The sequence below is a fragment of the Artemia sp. Qi Xiang Cuo genome, chromosome 10 (genome assembly GCF_049724085.1).
Source record: "Artemia sp. Qi Xiang Cuo chromosome 10, ASM4972408v1, whole genome shotgun sequence".
Taxonomy (NCBI): domain Eukaryota; kingdom Metazoa; phylum Arthropoda; class Branchiopoda; order Anostraca; family Artemiidae; genus Artemia; species Artemia sp. Qi Xiang Cuo.
The window spans coordinates 5,145,695-5,170,264 of NC_142803.1; the positions used below are offsets into that span (position 1 = coordinate 5,145,695).

General features: G+C 38.1%; 2 protein-coding genes, 1 long non-coding RNA gene and 1 pseudogene across 3 annotated transcripts in view; 2 read left to right on the forward strand and 2 right to left on the reverse strand.

Annotated features, from left to right (window-relative positions):
• The window catches only part of LOC148947389 (uncharacterized), a 39,616-nt gene extending 33,162 nt beyond the window's left edge, over positions 1-6,454 (forward strand). The window contains exon 3 of the long non-coding RNA XR_016142358.1: positions 5,187-6,454. This is a non-coding gene — a long non-coding RNA (uncharacterized LOC148947389). The remainder of the gene's footprint in view (positions 1-5,186) is intronic.
• A 3,084-nt stretch (positions 6,455-9,538) lies between these two features.
• On the forward strand, positions 9,539-10,150 carry LOC148947390 (uncharacterized). Its single transcript, XM_089095790.1, has one exon. It carries the CDS (start codon positions 9,539-9,541, stop codon positions 10,148-10,150), a length of 612 nt encoding a protein of 203 aa, XP_088951916.1.
• Positions 10,151-16,943: 6,793 nt separating this feature from the next.
• On the reverse strand, positions 16,944-17,321 carry LOC148947391 (uncharacterized). The gene has a single exon (XM_089095791.1). The coding sequence runs from the start codon at positions 17,319-17,321 to the stop codon at positions 16,944-16,946; it is 378 nt and encodes a 125-aa protein (XP_088951917.1).
• Positions 17,322-20,472: 3,151 nt separating this feature from the next.
• On the reverse strand, positions 20,473-20,994 carry LOC148947392 (protein CFDP2 pseudogene; annotated as a pseudogene).
• Between the last annotated feature and the right edge of the window lie 3,576 nt (positions 20,995-24,570).

Consider the following 24,570-nt stretch of genomic DNA (forward strand, 5'->3'; position numbering starts at 1 on the left):
TCCTTAAAGAAATAGTTCCTGGACCATTCTTCTATGCTGAATAGAATGGTTATCTAACAATTTCGACTGAAGGTGTCCAGAAAATGAATGGACTTGAGAGAAGGGCTTTTTGCCCTCCAGTCTCTTTTTTTCTCTTAAAAAGGGCACTAGAACTCAAAATCTTGTATCGAATTAGCTTCTTTACAAGTTTCAATGATGCTTCTAGTAATTACAGGGTGTTCTGCCTATGATATTGCTTATATGCTCTTTTGAAAACCGGCATGCATACAGTTTTTGTTTAATTGAAACTCCCCTTCAACGTTCCATAGAAGTTTCATTTTAATGCCCTTAGCGTCATTAGTTACAGTAACAGTAGTAATAATATTAAAATATACGCATAGTACCTTTTGGCTAGTTCAAAATACCCCACAACTTAACCTTAAAGGTCTAACTTAATAATATAAGCTGTTCTTGAGATATTGCGTTGTCACTTCTTTGAAAGTCCGTTTGCTCTCAGCTTGATTTGATTTAGTTCAACATCTGCCTAAATATTCGTTAGAAGCTTCCCCTGAATACCCTTAGCGTGCGTAGTAGCAATAGTTGTAGCAGTATTAGTAGCAGTATGGGCATAGCACCTTTGGTTTCTTCAGCATCCCCTTCAACACATGCTGAATGTTTCAGCTTAATACCATCAACCGTTCCTGAAGCATATCTGATATGTCCGCTTGACAAACTGTGTAGGCATACTGTGTTTCGATTTAGTTCCATATAGTGTCTATTTTTCCAATGTTGTTCGCTTTAATACCCTAAGTTTTAATAGTTGTAGTAGTAGTAACAGTGGAATTAATAGTAGTAGCCTAAGCCTTAGTAGTATTAGTAGTTACAAAATAGTATAGTAGTAACACTAGTAGTAGTATGAGTAGTAGCAGTAGTATTAAGATGCAAATATTTTCTTTTGGTTAGCTCAACCAAACAAGCCCTCACAACAAGCCCTGTTAGTTTCAAATTCACACACCAAACTATTCCTAAGATATTGCTATTACACTCTTTTGACAACCTGCACACAGAGGGCGTGTTCCGATACAGTTCACCTTCCCCCGTAAAAATTCTTTGAAAATTTCACCTTCATACCCTTAGGCATAGTTGTAGTAGTAATCAGAGAAGTGATATTGATTCTGCTAGTAATAGTGTAAATAGTAATAGCGGTAGTACTAGTAGAAGCAGTAATATTACCATATTGCCTATTGGTTAGTAGAACACCCCTTTCATCAAGTTTTGGAAGTTTCAACTTAATACAATTACCATTGCTATGTCATTGATGATATGTCCTTTCGATAACCTGTATCATCATATATTTCTTGAAATGTTCATCTCAATGCTCTTAGCCTTACAAGTAGTTGCAATAGAAGTTACAGCAATAGTAGTAGATGTAGCAATAACGTAGTATTAGCAGTAGCATGCATACATCGGCTTTTGGTCAGATGATCTTCCCCTTGAAGCATTCTCTGAAAGTTCCAACTAAATACCCAAATCAGTTCCTGAGATTCGCTTTTTCGATAATATGTATACACATGGCGTCTTTTGATTTAGTTCGAATCTCCCCTCAATATTCTAAATGGAGTATTGTAATAGGTGTAGTGGTGGTAGTTGTAATAGTATTGGTAGTATGTAACTATTGCCTGTTTCATCATCTTCCTTATCATGTCCTGAAGTTTCAAATTATATACTTAGTTATCCCTGCGTTACGCCCTTTTGACAATCTGTATACGCATATCGTCTTTTGATTTCGTTCAACACTCCCCTCAAATTTCTCTGAAAGTTTCACCTGAATGCCCTTCGTCTTCTTGGAAAGTAATATTCAAACAAGCATACATTTTTCAATAACATATACTGTATGTAAAGAACGAACGAATTGCCTAGCTTACAGCCCTTGCCGTTAGGACCGTGGGGACGTTGGCATCTCCTAAGACAAGATTATTGAACGTTTCAACAATGCTGAACAAAATGGTGCTCTTAAATTTTGATCGGATCTGTTTTGGGGAATTATAGGCTCGAGGGGGGAGGGCTGATTACCCTCCATTCACTTTTAACTCATAAAAAGGGCACTAGAACCTTCGACTTTCAATCAAATGAGCTCCCATCTGACCTAAAGTTTATGCGACCACCCATTCCATAAGAACCTTATATCCCCCGGGGCATAATTTATAACCCTTGCCCCTGGGCTCTGAGGGGTTGTGTCCACCCTATAGACATTGTTATAGGATTTTTGGACTAGAAATAACAAAATGGTTATCTCATAATTTCAGTTGAATACCTTTCGGGAAAAGAGGATGTCAGGGACGAGGGCGGTGAGGGCTAGTTGCTCTCCACTCTTTTGACTCTTAAAAGGGAACTAGAAATATATATTTCCAATCAAATGAGGCTGTGCTAAAGTTCACACGACCTCCCCTTCCATAAAAGCCTCATATACCCCTGGGGCATATCTTACAACCCTTTACCCTAGAGGCTGGGGGATTGCGTCAACCCCAAAGGCCTTGTTATATGACCTTTTGACTATTTTTGAACAAAAGTTATCTAAAAATTTCTATTGGATGCATTTTGGGAAAATACGACGTGGGGAGGGGGGGTATCCTCTGATCACTTTGACTCTTAAAAAGGGCACTGCAACCTCTGATTTCAAGTCCAATGAGCCCCCTCCAATGTTTATACGACCATCCTTCCCATAAGAACCTTATATGCCCTTCGGGTATACCCTACAACCCTTGCGGTAGGGCTGTGAGGAGGGGGGAGGGTTGTCATTCTTAAAAACATAATTTCCAGACCTTTCAACTACACTGAACAAAATGTTTATCTAAAAATTGTGATTGGATGTGTTTGAGAAATGATGGCTGTGAAGGGAGGGGGGTGCTCGTTGCCCTCCAATTACTTTTAATTACTGAAAAGGGCACTAGCCTTTTTCAATTTCTAATCGAATGAACCCTTTTTGAAGTTTCAACGACAAGCAATGGCCATCTCAGGAGGTTGTAATCCTCTAAGACACCCAATGGTAATGGTTATTTGTTTTTTAGATTAATGAGAGGCAATGTTGTGTCTGGGAGTAAGAGCTGTGACTACTCTGCATATTATGTTGAAATGATGTTGATTGTGGTTCTTGGCGTCCAAAAATTATCTGAGTGTTTTGTATTATGTGTGATTTACTTTTTGTCTTTGTAAATAAACTCATTAAATTTAATTGATAAAAAAAAGTTTAATGGCGTTTCAGCTTGTGTTTCAGCAGTTATTTTGAAAGAATCTTCAGATAAATACAGAATTAGTTCTAAGGAAGAGACGTGGGGAAAATGGAGATATAAAATTGAAATATAATCCTTAAAACTGTATCCAGAACTTCTTTTTTTTTGGGGGGGGGGCGTATTTTGGGGCTGGGACAGCAAAACAGGCACACTCACCTGAATCAGAATTTAAGTCTAAAGGAGAGGATCTAGATTTGTCTTGAATGAAGACAGTCTTAATGGTTGTGATGAATTGACTGAATGTTCCGCTATTATGATCCAATGCATAGTTAATAAAAGTCATCAAAATGTAACAAACCACTTTTTTACTTGTGTTCGGTGCTTTCATAAATAAATGAAAAATAACATGTATATGATATAAAAAAATGTAGCTGAATACGGCTTTTCCAATATGCAAGGCTGTTAGGTTAACATTTCTAGGGTCTAAAACGTAAAGAAAAATTGCTAATATGATTTTACTTACAAATAATAGTAAATATGATTTTTTTTTTTTTTTTACAAAATGGATGTCCAAAATCATGCACTGTCCATGTGCTAACATACTACCCTAAAGGGATAGACTAGACTTAATTAAGTTGATGAAAATTAAGATGAAGGAGCAATACCTTTTTTAAGCCCAGGAAAATCAGAATCATTAAAAAATATCATTAAAAGCTGGAAGTGATGCTTAAAAAGAAATACTCAACTGGTCTTGCAGCTACAGGGCAACTCTAAAGCTCCAATTTTATCCGTTTTTTCTAGGGAGTACCTTATTTTACCAATTTTACTTACCGATTATTTATTTTGTGGTAATTTTATAACACTTCTTTCGACTATTATAAAGGGTAATAGACATTTGGATTTCCAATCGAATGAGCTGTTTTTGAAGTTTCTACGACAACTCCTTCTATGCAAAGTGCCCTGGACTAAAAAAAAAATAATAATAATATATTGTGCCCACACCGCTCTTAATTTAGGCAGCGCTGTAGCGCTGCCTATAATTTAACACACAAAGCTGTTCATCCTTTTTCATTTTCTTATAACTATTTGTTTCCCTCTTTTTTGGTTTATTTTGGTTCGTTGTTTGTTTTAGAAGAAGAAAAAATAAGTTTTTGTGTCAGTAATTATTATCGGAATGCAACGAACATACTCCTTGAAGTATAAAAGATTGACTTCAAGGCAAAGAAATTGTACATTTAGAACTTTCCTATTTCGTGATTTTGGCATTGGGAGAGCACCCTATACCCGTGACTATGAAAACATCAAAGGTGATTATTTTAATTCAGTTCAAGTTTGCCTTGTCTTGTATATTATTATATGGTATTTAAACTGCGAAACTTGATCGGTGCCTCTCTAAGCAATCTGCAGCTCCTCATGTACCTAAGTATCGACGATTAAAATTTTACCTGCTGTTTGTGTCATATCTGGTGACTAGAGTCAACAGAAGAAGATTTGTTGCCAAGCGCGTGCTAAATACTATCCTAAATAAGCAAAATATGACCTTGGGCCGAAACGTCAAAGAAATTTCTGCATAGTGTTGAGTATTACTGGCAGATGATTCCATACCGCACCACAGATACATACCATTCCTGCCGGGAAATAATATTTTCTTTCACATTTTTATCTTATTTGAATAAAAAAAGTTATGTTCCTAACAATTGAATGAATTTTATCGGCACTTTCATAACAAAATTTTTCAGCAAATTTTTTCAAAAAAATTTTCAACAATTTTTGTTAAAAGTTTTCAGCAAATTTCAGCACTTTCATAATTCAGGCATCAAAAGGGTTTATTAAGTTTTGCAGATTAGTAAAAGTTTCACCTTATTAAATTTTGCAAATTAGTAAAAATTTTAATTTTTGTCATGTCATGCTTATTTTGTACAAAACTATCTCATCTTGTCTGTGGACTGTGGACGTTTAATGCTCTTTCTATTCTAGATGTCAAGATTCCTGTTTTGGACTACAAACATGGACTTCCAGAAGATGAATCTTGCTGTTTAGATGATCAATTAGAAAAAGCCCACTCAAGGAGAAAACCCTATGAGTGTAATATTTGTAAGAGAAAATTGTCTAAGAGGCCCAATTTGAAATTACATCAAAGAACACATTCTGGGGAAAAATCTCTACGAGTGTAATATTTGTGCGAACAAATTCACCCAGAATGGCAATTTAAAATCGCATCTGAGAATGCACTCAGGGGAAAAACCCTATGAGTGGGAAATCTTTACGAAAAAGTTCTCCTGGAAACAAAGTTTAATATTGCATCAAAGAATTCACGCTGGTGTTTTCACCTTACGAGTGTAGTAAGTGTGTGAAAAAATTCTCCTCGACAATCCATTTACAATCGCATCAGAATATTCACTCAGGGGAAAAAGCCTATGAGTGTGAGATTTGTACGAAAAAGTTTTCCGGGAAGCAAAGTTTAAAATTGCACAAGAGAATGCACTCGGGTGAAAAACCCCTATGAGTGTTAAATTTGTGACAAAAAATTCTCCCAGTTGGGTAGTTTAAAAGCTCATCAAACAGTTTATTTCGGGGAGAAGCCCTATACGTGTAAATGTTATGAGAAAAAATTCTTTAGAAAGAAAAATTTTAATCGCATGAAATAATTCGTGGCAAAAATTCTCCCAGACTTAAAATCCCATAAAGAAAATGCTCTCGTTGGAAAACTTCTAGGAATATCACAGCCACCATGGTATACCAAAAGTCTTTTTCTCTTCTAAAAATTCTGAAAGCAGATCAAAAATTTTCCTGATTTATTCTAATTTTAAATCCCCCCTTAATGTGATCAACAACTTTGATAACTAAAGATTTCAAGTTCCACAAGTTCCACAGTGTGTTTGTTACAAGAACACTATTGTTCATATACAACATCACTAAAAAAGCCTTACTTAGGTAATTTAAGCGTCTCAAATTTTAAGTGTCATTCAAGTATATTTCCCTGGAAAGTTTACTTTTTCAAGCCAATATTTTTTGTTTTTCACATTCTCTCTACTGGTCTTTCTCCTGTGATATGCTTCAACATTATCTAGGAGAGTCTAAAAGTTTATGGTATGTTATTTCTATGCAGCCCTAAAACTTAAATGTTTTTTTACGTCATGTGACGATTTTGCCGTCATTCGATAGCTGATATTCACTTTTATCCATCTATAAAATTTTTGTTTTAATGCTTGCTTTGCTTTTTTTGCATTACAGAAATATTCCTATTTTATAAGTAATTTTATATCTTTTTCTATAGTCCTTTGGTGTTTTGTCATAATTAATGAGTAACGGCAATAAGAATGTATAATATTTACTAATAAGAAGACGAATGAAGAAGAGAAAAGGTGTCAGATCTCTTAATCGTCCTGTACGTCAATTAAGACAAGGTGAAATCTACTCTACAATTTTGCATAAGCTTCCTAAGATGTAGAATCCTTATGGCCCTTATGTAAGAGGGGGCTCGAGTAAAATTCGAAGTAATATCGTAATTCTAGCTTGGTAAATAGATATATTTGTTCGGGATGATCTTTCTGTGCCACCGTTATAGGATGACTTCATAATCCCTTCAGAGGGAGCATAAATCTTAAAATAGGGATAATCTTATCCTAATAATCCAACATATTATCTAAAATAAATATAGAGGTAAATATAAGAATAGGGATAGTAGAACATAGAATAGGGATAATCTAACGTAGACATAAATCTTGACATAGGGAGCATAAATCTCAAACATCTCTTTTAGTCGGTATCTAACCAAAAGTATGAAAAGGAACCTTCTTCTATGTAAAATTGCTGAGAAAAAAACCCTTTTGTATGGAGTTTGAAATTAAATAATGCATTTGGAGGAAAAACCCCAATGATTATAACATTTGTGAGAGTTATTTCCTGGATGATCAGTGTGAAATTTCATTTAAGAATGCACTCGGGGGTGTGTGAAATTTGTGCAAAATAATCTTCTCAGACATGTCATTTACCAATTGCATCAAAGATTACATTCTGGGAAATACTCTATAATTGTAAAGTTTGTAAAAAACAATCTATGACAATTATGGACAATTTGACAACAATCTATAAACAATTTGACAGTGCGTCAAAGAGTTTACTCTTGGAAAAAATTCTGAATTTAGAATTTATGAGAAAAAAAATTCTCTCAAATGAGCAGTTTGAACTTGTATTAATGAATACTATTTTTGGGAAAACTTCTCTTGTATGGACACTTAGGAATTATTTAGGAAACAGTTAGGACACTTAGGGTTAGAAGAAGATGAAGAGGTACAATCTAGAGATTGTGTGATTTTTCTGTTTTTATTACCGTGAATATCACCTTCCTACTAATCCATTTAGACGAAATACCACAAGTGCAACTTTGTTAGGAACGGTTTTTCAGATCTTATCTTAATAAATGGGGAAAAAATGATCTGAATTTGATGGGAGGAACCTGTCTCACATTTCAGTTTTCTGATAAACCTACGCTTAGTTAACCACATGTCATTAAGGCAGTGAATAATGACCTTAACTCAGGAAGTGGACTGAACTTCAGTTGTGACAATCAGCTTTTAGCACAATTATTTGAAATTGGCATTAAATTTATTAAAAAGTCTATATTGTAAGACTACTCGTGAATTTGTTGCGTGCTAAAATTCTTCAATAGCTGAGTTTTTTGGAATTTTTTTTTAGTGATTAACCATTAAATTGTGACATGATCCTTGTGGTTAGTTAGTCTCCTTTTGCTTTGACTCCTTGTCTCCCTATGGTTTTTATATTTGTTATTTAAATTTAGTGATACAGTATCATATTACTTGAAGAGCTGTTCTGTTAAGAGTTTTTAATGTCATCATTCAAGTCAATGTTGTTTCTGACAAGGTCTGACTATCAACAGCCTGTTTTTTTTTCAATTTGTAACATTGTCATGCAAGTTTTTTCAGAAGAACTGAAATGTTAAATATCTTTAGACGATAATTTGGTGGGAAATGGTATGCTAATAGGATTCGTTGAACTGCAGAAGGGTACACAATTGAAAATTGTGTAAAGTGGGAATGTGTACTGTCCCTCTTTTTGTTGAACTAGTGTATAGACTGAACTCTAGAAAGGTACCTGGAGTTCTCTCAGTTTCAATACAGGATTGTCCATTAAGACAACGCGGATGAGTTTTACGCTTTTGCTGGTGACCCATCAACTTCCCAAGCTGCAACATGGATGTCCAGAATAATATCAACAAAGCTCAAGCAATATTCTCAAAACCCCTCTGTCAATTGTGCTACCCATAGGGGTGGTGTTGTAAAATTACCGTAAAATAAAAACTCTGTAAGTAAAATTGGTAAAATTAGGTACTTACTAGGAAATACAGGCTAAAATTAGTGGTTTAGAGTTGCCCTGTTGCTACGAGACCTGTTGAGCATTTCATTTTCAGCATCACTTACGACTTTTAATGAAGTTTTTTTTAATGATTCTTATTTTCCTGGGCTTAAAAAAGGTAATGCCCCTTCATCTAGAGTTTCATCAATTTAATTAACTGTATAGTTCATCCTTTAGGTAATTTTGTGCCTAGAGTAATACCTCAGCAATTGAACAGTTCCTGATTTCGGACATTCATTTTGTAAAAAAAAGAAAAAAAAAAGAAGTGCAATTTACCAGTATTTGGGAGTAAAATCATATTAGTAATTGTTTCTACATTTAAACCTACGAAATGAAACCCTAACGGCCTTGCATATATTAAATAGCCATATTCAGCAACGTTTCTAATGTCATATATGTAGCATTCCGCCTAATTCCCGCTTAATGCTTGTGCTTAATTCCCTGTTGTGCCTATACCACACTTGTGCTTACTTAATGCTTTTGCTGTGCTTAGATGTTGCTTTTCTTTTTAGGTAGCCTGGGTCAATAAATCTTTACACTAGAAAATATTACATGGTGTCAGAAGTGGGATCCCATGGATGTACTACAGCCATCAATCAACTGGGAAGCCAGCTCACTAGCAGAAGAATGGGACCGTTTCCAAGAGCACGCCCAGCTGATGTTCGTAGGCCCACTGGCAGGCAAAACAGAGAAAGTTCTCTGTGCCTACCTACTTATATGGGCTGGAGCGAAAGGACGAGAAATATTCAACACCTTCACGATTGCAGACGAGGAACGGAACAACGATACCTTGAGAAATTTAAGGCGTATGCATCACCACAGAAGAACAGAGTTTTTGCACGGTATCTGTTCCAAACCGAAGACGAGACCAAACCAAGGCAGAAAGTGTAGAGAAATATATTACAGAGCTCAAGATATTAGTGAAACCATTTTCTTACTCAGACCCAAACGAAATGGTCCGCGACCGCATAGTGTGCGGAATACAAAACCAAAACGTACGTGAGAAGCTCCTGGCTGAAGGTGATGCACTTACACTTGAAAAAGCAACCATTATGTGCAGAACCCACGAAGTGACCCAGTCAGAGCTTAAGACAGTCCATAGAACTAAGTCTATTCCCATAAAGGAAGAGATCGATGCCATCTCACACTACCCAAACCGGAACAGCAGCAGAAAAAAACAGGAAGCCAGTGGATTAAAGAGCAAATCATGCTACTTCTTTGGTGGAACATACCCCCCCTCCCATATCTGCCCAGCACAGGGGAAGTCATGCTCCATCTGCAAAAAGCTCAACCATTTCGCACGAGTTTGTCAAAGTAAGACAGTAAACGCAGTCGAAGAAGACATTGTCAAAGCGGACTCCAGTGATGAAACCATATTCCTTTACTCCATCAACCAAAGCAAAAACAAAGACGAAGCAGTGATACCTTTGATCATCAACAATCAGTTCCCTGTCCAGTTCAAAATCGACACAGGGGCCCAGGTCAATATCATTCGAAGGAAGTACTTTGACCTCATCACCCCAAAGCCCACCATGAAACCCACTAGCCAGCACCTCACCAGCTAATGTGTAGCAAGGATCCCTGTAACGGGAGTTTGCAAATTATCATGCAGCTACAAAGATAACCTAAGCAGCAGGCAACAATTCTTTGTAGTAGAAACTTCAGCTGCCCCCATCATAGGCTACCGTTCAAGCCTTGATTTGGACCTGATTATGCTGGTACTGAACGTCAACTCAACATCTTCAAGAGTACCATTCCTGAGGGAAAAGCACAAAGAAGTGTTTAAAGGAATCGGAAAACTCGAAGGAGAATGCAACATATACCTGAAAGACAATACCACTCCAACTTTCTACCCAGCAAGACGAGTACCCGCGGCCATGCAGAATAAACTCAAGCAAGAACTCAGTCGTCTAGAAGACCTAAGGATTATTGAAAAGGTCACTACCCCAACAGAGTGGGTCAATTCGATGGTTATGGTTGAGAAGAAGGACGGGTCTATAAGACTGTGCATAGACCCTTTGAACCTAAACAAGTCCATCAAACGGCTCCACTATCCCATTTCTACTGTAGACGACGTCACCTCCAAGCTATACGGAGCGAAAATATTCACAAAACTTGATGCCCGTTCCGGTTACTGGTCAATTCCACTCTCCGAAGATTCTTCTTACCTCACGACATTCAGCACAATATATAGAAGATATCGTTTCAAGCGAATGCCATTCGGAATCATCTCAGCGCAAGATGAGTTTCAGAGGAGGATGGAAGATGCCCATGAAGGCCTAGAGGATTTCTTCATCATCATTGATGAAATGATCGTATATGGTGCGACGCAAGAAGAGCACAGTGAACGCCTAACATCGATACTTGAATATGCTCTATCTAAGGGTATCCGTTCCAAAGAAGATAAGTGCGAGTTTTCGGCCTCCAGTGTCAGCTACTTCGGACACATAATCAGCTCCACGGGGATGCGGCCAGATCCCGAAAAGATTCACGCCATCAACCAAATGCCAAACCCATCATGCCTAGAAGAACTGCTAACCCTCCTTGGGATGATCAACCATCTCGCCAAATACATACCCAGCCTACCCACAAAAAACATGCTACTCCGTGACCTGACCAAAGCAAACCCAATCATCTGGTCAGAGGAACACACCCAAACACTCAAGGACCTGAAACGCTCTATAGTGATGAACACCCCGTTCTTCAACCATCAGAGCAAGAACGTCGAACTCATAGTTGACGCCTCCAGCCACGGACTCGGGGCCCACCTTGATTCGGAAGGGCAGGTCAGAACATATGCATCGAGATCGCTCAGCAAGACAGAGCAGAAGTATTCGCAACTCGAAAAAGAGTTATATGCCATCGTGTATGGCTGTAAACACTTCCACCGCTATCTGTACGGTCGCCACGTTTATGTCACAACTGACCAGCGCCCCCTTGAAACCGTTGTAGCAAATCCCATTCACAAAGCCCCACCACGAATGCAGTGATTAATGCTTAAGCTCCAGGCTTACGACCTGAGTCTGAGGTTCCGACCAGGATCCGAAATACCCATCGCTGACGCTCTGTCACGCCACCATCTTAGTGATACAGATCCAAAATTGGAAGAAGATATGGATATCTATGTACACCACATAGTACAGAACCTTCCTGCCAGTGACCAGAAGCTTGAGCAGATACGGACGGAAACAACGCAGGATGAAACCTTGAGCACCCTAGTCACAACGATTCAAGAGGGCTGGCCGAGTACTAGAAAAGAGTGCCCAACCAACATCCTAACATGCTGGAACGTCCAACACAAGCTGTCTTACACAAAAGGCATTCTTCTCAAGGGAGACAGATTGATAATTCCCAAGAACCAGTAGTTAGCCACGCTCCAGCAGCTACATGCAGCCCACCTTGGAACCGAGAAAACCAAACAGCGAGCAAGGATGTTAGTGTACTGGCCAGGCCTCAGCGCAGACATCGAACAGCACATAGCAAAATGCCAAACATGCTCTAAGCCCATGCTGAACAACTCGTAGGAGCCAATGATCAACCACAGCATAGAAACGCTCCCTTGGTAAAAGATCGCTACAGATCTGTTCGAATGGAAGGGCTTCAGCTTCCTAGCAACTGTCGATTATCACAGCCGTTTCTTTGAAGTCGACAGACTTACGACGACATCGTCTAACGCGGTTATAAAGCGACTGAAGGCCCACTTTGCCCGGCATGGCATACCATCACAGCTAATGTCTGACAATGGCCCTCAGTTCACTTCCAGGGAATTTATCAGTTTTGCCAAAGCCTGGGGTATTTCACTGAGCACATCTAGCCCCGGGTATCCCAAATCCAACGGACTTACCGAGAAAGCTATGCATATTATAAAAAACATCATGAACAAGGTAATGGAAAGCAGAGAAGACTCCTTTCTGGGTCAATTAGAATACTGGAATACACCAGTCGATGGTTTTGCATCTCCTGCTCAACTCCTTATGTCTTGCCAACTAAGATCCATCCTACCATGCACCACACGTACCTAAACAAGTATGTGGTCCTGACCAAACAGGTCACCCAGCAAAGAACTGAAATGCAGGAACGCCAGAAAATTTACCACGACAAATAAGCCAAGGCCTTAAATCAGCTAGACCCCGGCAATGCAATCCACGTTCAGAAAATGGCCGACGGACTATGGAAACAGGCTGTTGTGGTTTCTCATGCAAAACAGCCACGATCGTACCGGGTGCAGACAAACGAAGGTACGATTCTGCACAGGAACCGCAAGTACCAATAAGCCCGGCCACATCGAAGTCTGAAAGGAACGAGTTTGGTTTGCGAAGGACTTGATGCTGCCATTGTGCCAGATGTGACTGCCAAATCACCACCCTCACTTTTACAGGAAGACCAGTTCATGTCCCCGTTGCCGATCCAGGATCGGAATCAAATCCTTAGACCCTGCTAGAGCGCTACCGTGGTGCTACCCCTAGAATCAAGCGTGACACCAACGACAGCATGCACAAGATACGGCCGACTTGTAAGAAAACCCCTGAAACTAAACCTGTAAAGAATGATTTTAAAAGTAGAACTGTAAATAGAGACATTATGAGAGGAAGAAGAAGTGAACTAGTTAGTAAATATGTAAGAAGTGAGCCTAGCACCTTCTTACGCATACCTATCTGAAGGTATATATTACAGTTGTGATTACAAAAGTAGACCTGTGATAGAGACAGTATGAGAGGAAGAAGAAGTGAACTAGTTAGTAAATATTTATGAAGCAAGCATAGCGCTTTCTTACATATACCTTTCCGAAGGTACTTATTACACAGTGTAAGCCCGCTCACAGTAGATGAGCGGGAGTGAGTGTGGAGTGTTGATGTAAGAGGAAAGGCAGGCAGCTTAAATGACGAAAGAAGGAAGATGTAGCATTCCGCTTAATTCCCGCTTAATGCTTGTGCTTAATTCCCTGTTGTGCCTATACCACACTTGTGCTTACTTAATGCTTGTGCTGTGCTTAGATGTTGCTTTTCTTTGTAGGTAGCCTGGGTCAATAAATCTTTACACTAGAAAATATTACAATATACGTATTATTTTTCATTTATTTATAAAAGTACCGAATAGAATTAAAAAAGAGGCTTGTAACACTTTGATGGCTCCGATTAACTAAGCACTGAACTATCAGAGTGGAACGTTCAGTCAATTTCACCGTAATTAAGACTGTCATCAACGGGATTTGCTTGCAATTCTAGGATTATATATTAATTTTTACCTCTACTCACCATCTCCCTTAAAGCTAATTCTGTACTTATCTGAAGATACTTTCAAAACAGCTGCTGAAACACAAGGGCTGTTAAACTATAATAAGAATTTCTTTTGGACACTGTAGTCAGTAGTAACTCATCCGGTAGCAATTGGTTGAAAAGCCGGCTAAACCTTAGAAAAGGGCACTGAAACTTTCAACTTCCAATTGACCGAGTCCCCTCCAAAGCTAATTCGACCACCCCTTTCACATGAAGTGCCATTGGGAAAAAATAAACGAACAAATATTAATACATTGAATCCTTACGGGTCTTTACTATAGGTAATGCAATATGATTGCACCTGACTAAAACAGGAGAGTAGAAATTTCAATACCCGTCTAATGAAATTCGGAATCATCCAAGGGGAAAATGCGGGGAATTTTCTGTGGGGCAGGGTGAATATTCCATGGGGGGTATTTTCAGGGTGGGGGGGGGGACTAAACGCCGGCTCCCAGGGAAAAGACGTCATGAATACAAGATTTCTCTAAGATGGTCGGGGGTTATATGGGAGGATCTTTCCACGAAGGAAGTTTTCATGGGGGAAGGGACATTGCTATGAAGGGGGCGCCAGATTTCCCAGCATTATTTAAAAAATAGATCAGAAATTTTATATGAAAAAAAAACAAGTATTTCAACTGCAATAGCAGCAATATCGAAACTTTAAACGAACAGAAAATATTACATATATGATTGGGTTCACCCCGTAGTCTTTTTAGTACTTTTTAGATTTTTTTAGTACTTTCATAAGAGCTATTTATTCTAATTAACGGCCTTTGTGATTAAGCGGTCATTTTTAAAGAATTGGAACAAAATTCGAACTTTCGCTTAAAGAGCAAGGTATTGACTAGGGGGCGAACCCCCTAATAAACGTATTAAAAATATGTGTATATAGAAGTTCGTTACGTAAGTTAATTCGTAAGTTACGTATATTTATTACTAATAAAAACGTTCGTAAATAAAATTAAACAAGTTTCGAGAAAGCCATTTAACTAAATAAAAGTAAATTAATATAAAATTTTTTTTTTAATTATTCATATACGGTGAGCCAAGATCAAAACCTGCATTTATTCAAAAACGTTCAAAAATTAAATAAAAAAAAACAAGTTTTTTTAACTGAAAGTAAGGAGCGACATTAAAACTTAAAACGAAACATAATTTATTCTGTATATGATAGGGGCTGTCCCCTCTTCAACGCCTCGCTCTTTACGCTAAAGTTTGACTTTCTCACAACTCTATTTTTTTTAAACAATGAAAACCTTTTGCGTAAAGAGCGAGGCGTTGAGGAGGGGACAGTCCCTTTCATATACAGAATAATTTCTGTTCGTTTTAAGTTTTAATGTCGCTCCTTACTTTCAGCTGAAAAAACTTGTTTTTTTTATTTATTTTAACTCAGAGAGACGGCCTTTTAAACCAGGGAACAGCTATACACAATACAAAATGATATTAAATTCTTTTTCTGCCAGCTTTTTGCACTTTTGTGCTTTGAAGATTGTAAGGTATCGCAAAACATGTCAGTAAAATATGTAAGAAACCGGTAAAATAGGTAAAATACTCAATTTTACCGTGACTAACTTTCCCAGTTACTACACCACATAGGGGATCACCATAAAGACAACAATTACAGCATATAAAGCCGATAATAGATAATAATACCCACGACACCCCTGAAATCTCGAGATTCTTACAATTTTCTCTATATTTTCTTGTAGTCTCTGTATACATAGACTATTTATTGCATTGTTTTAAAATCTTCATTCTGTTGAATTTTCACTTAATTCCGAAATAAATTTTTGCAATCCGTTCCTCCTTCTGACGGCAAGCATTTTCAAAGTAAAAATAGCACGGCTTAAACGCAGGGCTGTTTACTTTGGCCTTAGGAATTCATAAAAGATCATATGATATTTGTCGTCAAAACAAGGTCTGTAGCCCAGGTAGTTCAAACGCAATGTATTCTGGCGTATCTAGGATTTTGTTTGGGGTGCAGTGGGGGCGGTAAAAACTTTTAAGCTTAATAAAAAAAATATATGCTTTTTTGTTATTTTTTTTGCGTGTCAGACAAAATTCCGGGAGGGGGGGATCAAACCTGTACCCCCCCTCCCCCTGGACACGGCGTTGGTATCGATTTATTAGTCTGATCCGTTTTTAGTTTATTTTATTTTTTGATTTTCAAGACAGTTAAGGTTCCTGATTAATCCAAAAAATTCCCTATATGTTATTATATCCCTTGCAAAATCTCTTCTATTCAGTTGAGAATCGGTCATTCATGTCCATGATCTGGAAGTCTTTGACCACAGCTGTCCACGCAAAATCTTGAGGATACGATACTCTCGACAAGATTTTAAGTGTTGATGTGTGCTGTAACATGGATATGCTAAAATAGCGAACCCACCAGCACGACAGTCAAACAGGAGAGCCTCCCCCTGGCTTTACCGTGTCCCCGGAAGACATAATGACTTGATCATCAAGCAAAAGTTTCTAGCTGTTTCTTTGCTTTTTAGGCTTATGCGACCAGGTGATTAATTGAAAAATCTATGAATAACTGTCAAAAATTACCTTTTAACCGTTGGTAAATTTTAAATGTTTCATTTTGAGTTCATTTTTTAGCTATCCAGAAGGTGGCAGAGGTGGTGGATCTGGTTTGCCAAAAATCTGGCACAAGTTTGTATTAGATACGGAGCCTTCTTGGCGCCGGGTGAGGCCTTTGCATCCAGTCTCCCAATAAGTACAAATGTAAGAAGCACCGTGTAAAATATTGTATAATTAAAGTTCTTAAGTCCACCGGGAACATTTTTAATATCCGGATTTAGCACTTTTATTCAGTGATGGGCGTAATACATTTGAACTATAGTCAATATAGTTGAACTATAGTCAATCAAAGTCTAAGAACTGAACACAATCTTTACTACAAACTCTATCCTTTAATTACACAGAATTTTATATTACTCAAATTTTATTGCATAATTTAGTTGACTGTAGGTCAACTACTTTCTGGAAGAAACAATGCTCGTTTTTGAAATAGGCTGACGATATACGTCGGTCCATATTGACCGAAATAATCAGTACTTAGTTACTTACTACTTACTTAACTCCCATCCGGCCGGATTGGCCGACTCGGGGCTTCTCCTCTGACTGAACTATGGCAAAGCTTCTTATACGATTCCCTGTTTGCTGCAGTCCGAAGGAGTACCGACAGGGGATGGCTGGGAAAGTTTTCCCTCCAGGGCTTGGGAGGTCGTCCTTTTGGGCGGGAGGCATCAATCCTTCCTTCAATCGCCGTTTTTGGAAGTTGGGCTGGGAACATCCGCTGAACGTGGCCAAACCATCGAAGCTGTTGAAGCTGGATGGTCTGCATGATGGTCTGGGAATAGTTGAGCGAAGACAATAGCCGTTCGTTTGATATTTGGTCAAGGTAGGTGGTGCCAGCAAGCTTTCTCAGGGATTTTGTTTCAAAGACCGCCATCCGGCGTTTGTCTTCTGCTTTCAAGGTCCATGTCTCTGCTCCGTACGTTGCTACTGGAACCACAAGAGCTCGAAAAAGACGTGTTTTTAGTTTCAGCGATAGATGTTTGTTTTTCCAGATCGATCGCAATGACTTGAAGCATGCTGAGGCAAGGGCGAGGCGTCGTTTAATGTCTTTTGAGGAGTCGTTTGTTGACGTCAGCTCACATACAATGTAAACGAAATGGTCAACCCACTCGATATCTTCCCCTGGATCATACTTTTTCTGGGTTGAAGGCCTGTATCTGTATGCCGCGTTACCTTCATGGCTTTTGTCTTGTTAGCATTGATTTTCATCCCAAAGGAACTAGCTGCATGATGAATATCTTTAGCGCTTGATTGCATTTCCTCTAGTTGTTCGTTTAGGCGATTAATGTCATCGGCGTATGCAAGTAAGTCAAAGAGGTGTCCACTCATGAGTGCTCCCGTGTCATTGGGCACCAGTGCCAGTACAGCATTCAGGAATAGGCAGAACAGAGTGGGGGAGAGTATGCATCCTTGCAGCATTCCTGAAGAGGTTGAGAATTCTTCAGTAAAGCCTTCGCTGGTCTGCACCATGCTTCTCGACTTCTCGTACATGCTCTTGATAATGTCAATAATGTCAGTGGGAATACCGTAATGTGCCAGGATGTGCCATAGGCCATCTCGCCAAATTAGATCGAAAGCTTGTTTGAAATCGATAAACAGCTGGTATAGCTCTTTCCCGAATTCCAGGTATCTTTCCATAATCAGTCTTATTACAAAAATTTTGTCTATGGTGGATTAGTTTTGATGGAATTCAGCTTGATCTTCAGAGACCACTTGTCTTGTCAGGTTTCTGATCTGATGAAGGAGAATTTTTGTAAGGGTTTTACCTAGTTGGCAAGTAAATAATATGGGTCTGTAGTTGTTATAGTTGCTTTTACATCCTTTCTTGTGGGTCAATCCTCGCCAAATCATCCAATCGTGACTGCGCGTGAAATTCCAATTTTGCTGAAAAAAATCTCAGCTGTTCTCTTCATTGATAGTACATACAGGATTTTTTTTTTTTTTTGAAAGCTAGTTTTTCGGGAAAAAATTTCCAAAGTTTCAAAATTCGCAAAAAACGAGGTTTTTTGAAAAAAAAATCCAAAAAGTTGGTGTTTTTTTCCACTTATTTATCCAATTATCTACATAGCCAGGAGAGGTTGGATAGAAAAAATTGAGGCAATCCGATAACGACGGAAGAACTGACGGCCAACCGAAGTTTTTGAACCCTTGTGCGTAAAAGTAGAACTTCAAAAATCTGTAAATTCTTAACGGTAAGAGCTAGGATACCATTTTTTTTTATTCTTGTCACCAGGTACAAAGGGAAGTTTTGCATTTTGTCCTATCGCTTTTAGTTTCGGAGATATTTTCATAGAATTTTGACAAATTGTGAAAATTGTCACTTTTCATCCCCAAAAAAAGCTCTGTAGGCAACGCGATCCAGGAAAACTACTTATTAGGTCCTAAACTACCAAACATGACCTACCTGAAACCGTACAAACCTCGATGGCAAAATTCGATCCTGATTTTTAAAAGAAGATTGAAGTTTGACCGTTTTTCAAGTTTCCTGTTATCATAAAAATGCAGATTCTTCTATCGCCAATTATTATATTTTTATTTGGTTAGCGAACATATCTTTTAATATGGCCACTCATGCTGTATCTCGTGTAACCAATTTCAATCTTTTCTAGTTTGAATGTAATTCATCGATTCAGGCACCTGGTATTCTTAGTATGTAGCATAGTATACTAAAGTTTTTTAGCCTACCCTTCATGTGAACTTGTCCGGAAATGGCTGATTTTATATTTCTTGAATCAAATAGACGCTTTTTCAAAACTACTTAGATCAATTAAGTTAGAAAAAAATGAAATAATGAAAATAAAACAATTAATGGTTGCTTTCTCTGCTTTTCTTCTTGTAAGTTTTGAATGTTTCTGTAACAACGGCTACTACATCTGGCTCTAAAACAAAGTTTCTTGCGGAGCGACTACGAGACTCAGGAATAGGCAGCTTTTGTAGTAAGTTAGCAGCTGGTACTATGCACGTGTCGTCAGGCCGAGGCCAACGAAAACTTGAGCATGGTCCATTTGGGTGCATAAACTTAGCTTCAACTTCGCCACTCTCCTCATCAATGCTTACAACACACCCCACCCACCAATCAGAGCCATACACACAGGCTACGTAGTCTCCCGAGTCCAGATCGGTTAAAAGGACGTTCTCGAAATCTAACCGCAACACAATAAATTCTTCTCTTGGCAAGATAGTACCCAAATCCGATAAAACGCAAGCACTGATTATTATTTTGCACAAGTGCAAGGGCACTATGACAGATTTCGACCAAGACTCGGGGAAGTATTTTATTTCCCATACAGCTGTTACTATTTTGTGGTACAGATCAACGACGATATCAGATTCCACTTTTAGCAGTTCTGCCTGTATACCGTCTATTCCGGGTGCCTTATTCGACTTCAGGGATTTGAGTGCGGCATCTACTTCTGACCTTAAGGGTGGTGGAGGTGGTTCCTTATCTCTGTGTGATGGGAACTTTCGAACTATTTCAGGATCTGGGCTTACTGTGAGATTAAACTTTTCCTGGAAGTGTTCTTTTCAGCGATCTCGGATTCCGGCACAAGTAGTGATTTTGTGTTCATTTTTATCTAAGAGATCGAGGCACTTTGCTTCTTTGTGGTTTGTCAGCTCTCTAGCACGTTTGAACATGAGGTGTGAGTTACCCCTACGGGAGTCCTCCTCACATTGCCGACATTTTTCAGTAATCATGTCTTTTAGTGCTTGGCGGGTTTTCTTCTCAATTTGACGTTTAAGGTTTTTGAATCTATCCTTGCTTTCTCGATCTTGCTTGTTTTGGAGCGTTCGTTTCTCGGTACACATATCAATAATATCCTGGGTAATCCATGGCTTGTCTTCTGCAGATTTACGGCCGAGGACGAACTCAGCTGTCTCGCATACGGCCAGGCTGCTGTGCGAAACAAGTAGATCGATGTCGGCTGGACTCAGCAGATCAGGTGTTTATTGCAAGGTCTTTGACAGTCGTTCGTTGAGCTGCATTCTGTACTCTTGTCTCGTCTTAAGGTCTTTAAGGGCTTCTATCAAGATCTTGGAACTTTTTGTTTCGGCTTGACAACGGCCTTTAATCTTAGGCGAAGCGATGACATGAGGAGATTGTGATCACTATCAAAGTCCCCACCTCCTAGCGTCACTATGTCTGTGGATGAAGATTTCCATCGGCTGGATACCAGTATATAATCTTTCATGTTGGCAGTCCTTCCATCGAGGGACCACCACGTAACTTTTCTCTTTCGTCTGTGCTTGAACATTGTGTTTGTGATAAAAAGCTCGTTATCTCGGCAGAATTCAGTGAGTCGTTCTCCTCTGCCGTTGATCTGTCCAATCCCGAACTTGCCCATGACATCTTCGTTTCCGCTATTGTCACTCCCCGCGATGGCATTGAAGTCCCCGAGGACTAACACGATGTCTTTCTTCGGAATGGTGTCGAAAAGGCTCTGGAGCTGAGAGTAGAAATCTTCCGACTCTTCGTCCGACCTTGATGAATCAGGAGCATAGACCTGTACCATGGAAAGGTTTTTGAACTTGCTTTTGAGTCGGATCATCATTAATCTCTCCGACACAGACACCACTGATAGAAGAGATTTCCTTGCTGCTTTTGTCAGCAAAAAGCCGACTCCTTGTCTGTGTGTTCCGTCTTGTCTTTCAGAAAGCAGGAGGGTTGCGTCTCCTATCTGTTCTTCGCTGATACCTGGTAGATGAGTCTCTGAGAGGCCGATGATGTCCTAATTGTAGCGGTTTGCTTCACGGAGGAGCATGTCTTTCTTTCCTGGTTTCGAAAGTGTCCGAAGATTTAACGTGCCGATTCTGGTGGCGATTTTTGTAGATAAAACCGGTCTAGCGTCCGTTTGTGACAGACTTGTCAAACGTTGCCTTGATTCGTTTCCAACGCTGTTGGCTGTCAATACATCGGTTGCCCCGGATGCGGTAGCTTGTCCGTCAGTTTCCCCGGACGCGGTAGCTTGTCCGTTGGTTTCTCTGGACGCGGTAGCCCTATTTCGTTTTCTCATTGATTGCCTAGTCATAATTCATACAGAGAAAAAGTTTCATGGCTAGCTGTTGAAGCAACAGGAAGCCAATACTCTCTGCTTCTAGTCGGGATCGTTGACACCCTCGAGTGTGTCGTCCGCTCTTCACAGTTGTCCTCACTGGTTGGATCATCCCATTGGGCATCAAGGAGTCACCAAGCACTTTATACCATTACTGGGGGTGAGTTTAACGTCTTCGGGACATATCCACGCGCCGGTGGGCCCAGCAAGATCGCTATTAGAAGGGCTCACCTCCTCCTCTGTCCGTATTTATATCCCCCAGACAAGGGTGCACTGGCTATTCAAGACCCCCAGAGACTGGGTCCCCCCTTGGTCCGCGCCTTCTTATTTAATATCCGAGGGTATCCTCCATATCTGAAGGATGTTCCCCTATCCGCCACCTGGGGACGCGCCTGAGTTGCTTGGGGGAAGCACCTGAGAAGTTACTCAGGAATCTCAGGAAATAATCAGTAGGTAGTGACAAAAAGCTATCAAACAGGTTTTTGCTAGGTCATAAGTCACTAAAAACTGATTTGGCAAGTAATCAATTGTGTCCCTTAAAAGGCGTTGTAGCACATACTGTAAAACATGTTTTTAAGTGCCACCAGGGCTTTCAAAATTGTTTTGGATCAGGGCTATTTGAAATTTTTCTATCAGAAGAACTAATACAAAAAGTCAAACTTCAAAACAGCTGAAATAACTAGGAAAGAGTAAATCAGACCTTAAGCTAGGAGATGTTACAGGGAGTATGATATTCAAACCTCTTAGGAACATTAAGCTAAAGAAGAACTATAAAATCATATTTTTCTTGGAAAATATAAGAGCCATAAAAAAGGCTGAAACAAAATGATCACCGACTTAAAACTAAAACCAACAGAGATTACTGTAAGTTTAACTATAAAACGTTTATTATCCATCCATCCTAGGTCAGCACTATGATACATACGCATAGAGAAAGGGGTATTCAAACAGTCTATCAGTTTTTATAATCACAGTGTTTCAGTATAAAGCTAGAAATATCATTGAAAATTTTAAAGGAGCCAATTCAATTCAAAATTAAAAGTTCTGGTGCCCTTTTTATTAGTAACAAGAGATTGGAGGGCAATCAGCCCTTCTCAGGCCCATTTATTTTTTAAATGCAAACAGTCAAAATTCTCAGACAGCCATTTTGTTCAGCACAGTAGAAAGGTCTAGCAACTAAGTCTTTGGAATATTAGGTAAGTCAACCCCCTAAAATTATGCAATTGGCCCATTATGCTTTAAAACTAAATAATGCTTTAAACTAAATCACAAGGCTTTGTATTTTTGGTTGCCTATAAGACACCTCAGCAATATATTGAGAACGACTGGGGTCATTAAGTTGAAGCTTTTGGGGATATTGCTATTACTACTTCTGCTCTTACAATTTAAATAAATAAAAAGAGTGAACGTGTATCCAGGTTGTCAAAGAGCATAGATAGAATCTTTTGGGAATGATAGTAAGTTTCATGTTTCAGGTCAACTTCAAAAGCCATAAAATTAAATTAACAAATACTGTTTTTTTTTAGGATTAAAAATTGTTGATAAAGTTTCTGCGACATAAAAATAGAAATCCATACTATGGATTCTTATAGGAAAAAACTGAAAAGATATAAAATATGATTTTTTCCATTAAAAAGACTATGTCAATAAGAAACGAACAGAAATTAATTTAAAAAAACTTCCTAGAAAACAAGTTTTTCAAAGAAAGGTGAAGAGCTCCATCAAGCCAAGAATGAGCAAAATTAAAGTCAAATAATCTTTCTAGCGTAAAACTACCACAAATCATTATCAATAAATAAATGAAGCTCAAAACCAACAGAAATTATAGTAAACAGCCAGGTCAAACTCAACACATGCAAAACTTCGAATGTGTAGGGCTGATAACCCCTATGCCTTCTCCAGACCAGAACACAATTTGTGCTTTACTGAAAACAAAATGCGATTGTAATGTTTCACTTTCCTTACTTTCATAGATTAAAAATTATCAAAACTTTAAGGAATAAATACCAGTATATGTCAATAAAACTGACATGGTCATTTGTTGTTGTTGTTTTTTTTTCAGTAAAGTGCATATAAAAAAAATTGGTTAAAACCTTCAAAATATAAAGCAAAAAGGCCTAAATTAAGGACAAATCTTTACTTTTCACTTTGCCTACTTTCATGAATTAAAAATTATAAGAACTTTAAGGAAAAAATATCAGTATATGTCAATTAAACTGACAATTCACGGTCATTTGTTTTTTTAAGTAAAGCGCAAAAAAATAAAAATTGATTAAAACCTTCAAAATATAAAGCAAAAAAAAGGCCTAATCCAATGAAAAATTGAAATTAGAAGTCTTCTGAAATTGAGTGACAGGCAATGACTCGAACAAACCCCGAGTGGGATATGCATAAACCCAAAATACTAAAAATATTATAGTAAACTGGGTTTAGGCGAGTTTGTTATTCTGCTCTTTCTAGGGGGTATAGTTACGGTCTTAAGGTGATTAAAACTCGGAAGTGTTTCCTTAGGGTTGACCGGACTAATTATCTTGAGCGTACCTACTGGGAGCTAAACGAGATGCTTAAATAACATTGTAGAGAGGTTGGTTATAATACTTTTATTGGTGCTATACACGATACAAGGTCTGGCTATATATATATATATATATATATATATATATATATATATATATATATATATATATATATATATATATATATATATATATATATATATATATATATATATATATATATATATATATATATATATATATATATATATATATATATATATATATATATATATATATATATATATATATATATATATATATATATATATATATATATATATATATATATATATATATATATATATATATATATATATATATATATATACTTATATATATATAATCCCCTATGTCTTCCCAAGGCAAGACATAATTTACACTTTACTGAAAAAATATAAATGTTTTTAGTTTTATAAATTTGATAAATCAAATTATATTAAAATTTTGAGTAATAAATATCAGTATGTGAATATTCAAATGACAATGTACCTTCAATTGTATTTTTTTTTCAGTA